The sequence below is a fragment of the Mandrillus leucophaeus genome, unplaced genomic scaffold, assembly GCF_000951045.1.
Source record: "Mandrillus leucophaeus isolate KB7577 unplaced genomic scaffold, Mleu.le_1.0 Scaffold53, whole genome shotgun sequence".
NCBI lineage: Eukaryota > Metazoa > Chordata > Mammalia > Primates > Cercopithecidae > Mandrillus > Mandrillus leucophaeus.
In genome coordinates, this window is record NW_012105697.1 from 1712446 (window position 1) to 1718090 (window position 5645).

Here is a 5645-nt window from a genome sequence, read left to right on the forward strand (position 1 = left end):
TGTCTGTCTGTCTCTCTCGTGTCTGTGTCTGGCCGCGTCTGTTTCCCGTGGGGCTCTGCCTGTGCCTGTTTCAGTAGACTTAGAAAAGGGTTTGGAGATAGGAGTGTGTCTGTGTGTCTGTCCCGGGTCTCTTTTTTCCTCTGCCTGTCAAGTCTGTGTCTGTCAGGATTTTGTTTGTGTCTTTCGAGTTTCCGAGTCTTCATTTCCCTAGGTGTCTCTAGCCCTTCCCTGCGGGCTTTTCTGCCTATAGTGCAAATCTTACCCCCGTCCCGTCTTAACGTCGGAGTTTTGCCCCCATACCTATCACCTCCAATCCTGAAGTTTCTTTCCAGGAGTCTGTTCCCTGGTCTGGAATCTGCCCCTTTTCCCCTGTTTTCTGAGTCTCTGGTGTGGTGGTGAAGAGCCCCAGCCTTGGATTCAGAGGCCCGGCTGCCTGCTAAGCTGTGTGGTATTTGCCAGGTGATATTCTCTATCTCCAAACCTCAGTTTCCTAGTCGTAGGAAATTCGTAGTTCGTAGGCGTTCATAGTTTCTACATCATTGGGTCCTTGTGCCTGTAAGTTGAGGTGATACATGTAAAGTACCAGACGGTATCTGACACATAGCGAGTGTGTAATTACTGGGAGCGCTGGTTTTTGTTATTACAGTGCTTAGAGGTTTTTACACAGTAAGTGTTAGATATCGGTCGGTTATTGGAGTACTCCTTGGAGAACTTTGTCATATCCTTTGTATTCTTTTTAATCTAATAATTCTCTTGGAATCAATTTAATTTGAAATACGATCTCATTCTAAGCAGTATCTGAGAAATGGTAGCTTTGATGTGCTAGTTGGGTATTTTTTTTCTAATGCACGCCAAATAAGTACACAGTATTAAGATAGTGCATTTTCTGCCGCCACCCTTTTGGAACTGTTCTCCGTTTTTTTCTCTGATAATAATAGCAGCCAGTGTTATTGAGCGCCTACTATCTGTAGGGCACAGAGCCAAGCACTGTATGTACCCATCTTATTTAATCAACAGGACTGCCAGGTAGGAATTCTTTCATTTCAGAGTTGAGCAAACTGCATCTCAAGGAGGTTGGCGCTGCAGGTAGCTGATGTGGCCAGGATTTGAACCCACATTTTATATTCTTTGCCATTAGATTCTATTTTTCTTGTGTCTTATTTCTCGCCAGGTCTCTTTTTGTTTCTGGGCCTCTTTCCTCCTTGGCCTCCTGCCTCCCTGTCTTCCCATGTTCTTGTATCTGCTGTTGCTTGTATCGTTCTCATTGTGTCTCTGCTTAGCTCCTTCTGCCCGGGTTTGGGTTTCTGTGTGTCTCTCTCTGTCCGGGTCTGTCTCTATTTCTTGTCAGTCCCCTTCTCCATATTACATCATCTCATCTTTTTAATGTGTCAGGCTGGGGCTGCTTTGGGACTCCGGAGATTTTCTTTTTAACTAGCTACATCTGTCTTCAGGTGCCTGGCTCTCTAGTCTGAGTTCGAAGCAGAGGTCAGCCTCTGTCAGTCATCCCTGTCTCCCCTGGGCTTACATCATGGTGGGGCTTTGAAAATCTCCCTCTGTGGCTTATTGGAGCCGTATAGACCGGTGATGAGAGCTGGCTCTGGAACCAGGCTGCTCCAGGGGTAAGGTGTGTGTCCCTGGGCACGGGGCTGAACCTCCGTGTCTCAGTTTCCACCCTGTGAGGTGACTATGAATCATGGGGTTGTTTCAAGATTAACTGAGTTAATACATGGAAAATGCTTAAAACAGTGCCTGGCATGGGATACGAGCAGTGCGAGCGTCTGCTGGTGTCATCATCGTTTGCTTGACTCTCCTGTTTCTCATCACCAGTCTTGGGATGGGTTAGTTTAATTGAGGTTAATTTAAAAGTATGAGTTTTGGAGTTCAGGTGGGCCTTGGTTTGAGTCTGCCCTGCCATTCCTGGTGTGTGACCTTGGTTGAGTTAGTTAACCTCCAGGAGCCCAGTCTCTGCATGTAGTATTGAAAAATGTCATGTCCCTCTTATGCTGAGTGAGCACCTGGGACACAGCTGGGACCCAGGCAGTGGGGCTGTTAGGTTCCTTATCTCTCCTGAGCCCTGGGCTTCCCCTGTCCTTGGGACGTCTGGTCTTCTGGCTTCCCTGGTTCTTCCTGCCGCCCTGGGTTGGCTCCCTGCTCCTGCCCCTGTCTTTAATCCCTTCATCCTTCATCAGCCTTCTTTCTCATGTGTCCTTGTTTTGCTGTGGATTCCTGCCCGCTCCATCCTTGTTCCAGAGGTCTGTCCTGCCCTCCCTCTCCACTTCCTCCTTGCATGGTTTACTGAATGGTTTTTCTGGGCCAGCTTCTTTGGTAGGAAAAGCCACGTCTAGACAAACGTGTTCTCTGCCCCCATGGGGCCTGTAGGTTGACCTGAGCTACAGAATCAGACAAAAGAATATAAAATCATGAGGGAGGGTGGGTTTACTGAGGAGGCTCCAGGGAAAGGTGACCATGATGTTTGAGTGTGGACCTGGGAAGTGTAAACAGAGCACTTGGGGTGAGTGGACATCCCTGGGCGAGGAAGAAGGAAGAGCGCATGGGCAGGATGGAGTGCCTGCGGATGTGCTACCAGTGTTTACATTGCGTCAGTTCCCTAGATGACTGCATGGAGCCCCATTTGATGGAAGAGAAAGCTGAGGTGCAGGAGATGGCAGCCCACCCAGGGTGGCCTGGCCAGGAACTGGCTGAGCCAGGGTGTGGGGCTGCGATGTGCCACTGCATATACTCTGCCTCACTGAGCAGGGGCCCCAGCAGGAAGGAGGCAGCCTGTTTGAGGAACTGAAACATGGATGGGGTTACTTTGAGACCTAGAGGTTAACAAGGGACAGAGCCTTCTGGGCCACAGTTAGGAACTCATCTTTGACCCTGAGGGCTCTGGGCAACCCATGTCCCACTTGTGTTTCCAGAGGTCCTGTTCCCTTCTCAGATGCGGTGACCTGCCAGCGCCTGCTGCAGCCTTCGTCCAGGAGTCACCCCGTCTCTCCACGCATCAGGGGCCCTGTGCCCCTTGCTGCTGCAGCCGGGCACCATGTCGACCTCGTCCTTGAGGCGCCAGATGAAGAACATTGTCCACAACTACTCAGAGGCGGAGATCAAGGTTCGAGAGGCCACGAGCAATGACCCCTGGGGTCCGTCCAGCTCCCTCATGTCAGAGATTGCTGACCTCACCTACAACGTCGTCGCCTTCTCGGAGATCATGAGCATGATCTGGAAGCGGCTCAATGACCATGGCAAGAACTGGCGGCACGTCTACAAGGTCAGCGTCCCGCTCTCCTCCCCAGGCAGGTGCAGGGGCTCAGGCGGGAGGGCAGGAGCCCGTGTTGTGCACCCTGCCTGGGATGGCATCCCGGTTCTCAAGAGGAGCTGTAGAAGAGTAAAATCTCTCTTTTTGTTTAATGAAGGCAACGAATGTAACGCTAAGAAGTTTGGAGCCTTGTGGTTAAAATCTGTTTTTGAGTGAGTGGTGCATTCGTAAGATTCATATGCTCAGGAGGCCTGAAAGGGCCCACAGTGCCCATCTCTTTCCTCACAGCAGCCAAGTTTCCGCTCTGGGCCCCGTCTGTGAATGCCCCTCAGGCAGGTGTGTGCTCCCCATGGCACAGGCGATGCCACGCTGGGGATGAACACTGGAACAGTGTCGTGTTCTCACACTGCTTGTCAGACTCAAAAGCCTGCATACTGTTTGCTGGCATCAATCTGACAGTGGGAGAGACAGGACCATAGGGATGGAATGCAGAGAGCAGGTTGGTGCTCACCGGGAGTTGGACGGGAGGGGTCACCTACAAAGGGCAGCACAAGGACATTTTGGGGGCAGCGGGACTGTTCTGTGCCTTGAGTGCCGTGGTGGCTTCATGTCCTGTGCATTTGTCAGAACTCAGACTGATGTTAAAATGAGCGAGTCTTACCATATGTAAATTAGACCCCAATTTAAAAAAGGAAAAGGAGATTTTATCTTAAACATTGCCTATCAGGATGTAAAAGATTTGCTGCTTTTTTTTTTCTTTTACAACTGCAGAACTTTCAACTCTATGGATTGGTCATAATTTATTTCACTAGTGACTTGTTGATGGATTTTTTTGAAAAGGGTTTTGCAGTGTTTTAAGAATGAGATTGCCGTGAATATCCTTGTACCTTTGCTGTTTTCTAGAACTGGAGTTGCCAAGTCAAGAGGCTCGTGCATGTGTAATTTTGGCAAATGTGGCCAAAGTGCCCTCCATGGATGTGGCCTAGTTGCTGGCCCTGATCCACTGACCACACACGCAGATCGCAGGTTTTGGGTCAAAGGGCTTGCAGCTGGGAGCAGGACTCAGCGAGTGGGTTTTCAGTTTGCTGCTCGTGGGGTCCAGGGGCCTTAGCATCCCCACCTTTGGTCTTTGGTTACTGTGTTCCTTGTGTTACGGCAAAGTGGCCAAGGACGTGGGCTGGGCCGGGTTACTCTGCCGGTGGTGGGATCTCGGGCTCATCCCTGAATCTCCCTCTGTGAGGGCCCGTGGAGTTGATTCACGTCTGACTCGGGTTAGGGGCTGGTGAGTGTTAGACAGCTGCTGTTGCGGTCCATTGGCAAGCATCTGCAGAGGGCCCGCTCTGGGTGTCTTGGTGCACCAGACCTGCAAGGCTCCACCCTCGTGCACTTAGACCTGGGCCTTTTCTGGGCGAGATCCCCGTCCTTGCTGATTTTGGAGACTTCTGCCCAGGTGAGGGCAGTTCCCTCCACTCACAGATGAGGCTGAGGCTGGGAGCGCTGCACCACTTCCACGTGGGAGCAGGGGCTGAGGCCTGTTTCCTGTGACTGGTTTTCATGCCCAGCCCGACACACCAAGATTGGGTTGAGTCATAGGTTGAATCAGTTATTGGTCATTTATTGTGAAGGGCTGGGTGGCGTTTGTTTAGTTGAGGATCTTGGAAAAGCCTGGGGGTGCAGGGGAGCCTCTGTGGAGGCAAGGAGGAGGGGCGGGGCTAGAGGGGCAGGTGGGGCTGGAGGGGTGGGTGTGCAGAGGTGATGAATCCAGAGGGGCCCTAGACGCGGATCCTTCCTGGCTAGTGGCCAGAGTGATGCTGCTGGGGGCAGAGACAGAGTGGCCTGTGGGCAGGGTTGGCAGGTGCCAAGGCCTGAGAGTCTGCTAGGGAGCATGCAGTGCTGGTGGCCGGGGTGGACGGCAGGGCAGGGCAGGAGAGGGATGTGGCCTTCAGTGCCAGGCCGGGGCTTGGGGTGCTTCCTACAGGAGGTGGGAGAGCCTCCATGGGGAAGCAACTTGATTGTTTTTGTTCATGCCACACTTTTGTCCTGAGGTTGGTTACCTGTGGGCAGCCTCTTGCTGGACGGTGCTGGGGACCCAGCCCTGATCAAACCCGACCCCCACCCTCAGGCAGCTCCCAGGTCGGTGGGAGTTGAGCCGATAGGCTGGCGGGTGCCATGAAGGAGGGAACACAGCACAAGGCTCTGCGGGCCTCAGGCAGTCAGGGCAGACTTCCTGGAGGAGGCAGCCAGCCAGTCACAGGTCTTAGCCAGCCTTTCTTGCCTGGTTCTTTCTAATAACTTTGTAAAGGTAGGTTTACTGAGGTATAATTTGCACACGGTAAAACCCAGTTCTAATGACTTTGTAAAGGTAGGTTTACTGAGGTATAATTTG

At 52.0% G+C, this 5645-nt stretch overlaps 1 protein-coding gene across 2 annotated transcripts in view; it reads left to right on the forward strand.

Moving 5' to 3' along the window:
• Window positions 1–867: 867 nt before the first annotated feature.
• Window positions 868–5645, forward strand: part of EPN1 (epsin 1) — a 27166-nt gene continuing 22388 nt past the window's right edge. Inside the window, exons 1-3 of one of the 2 annotated variants that reach the window (XM_011996980.1) lie at window positions 868–1624; window positions 1955–2139; window positions 2942–3271. In XM_011996980.1, coding sequence (XP_011852370.1) covers window positions 3044–3271 — 228 coding nt within the window. In that variant the 5' untranslated portion in view covers window positions 868–1624; window positions 1955–2139; window positions 2942–3043. The remainder of the gene's footprint in view (window positions 1625–1954; window positions 2140–2941; window positions 3272–5645) is intronic. The other variant, XM_011996979.1, reaches the window with a different exon arrangement.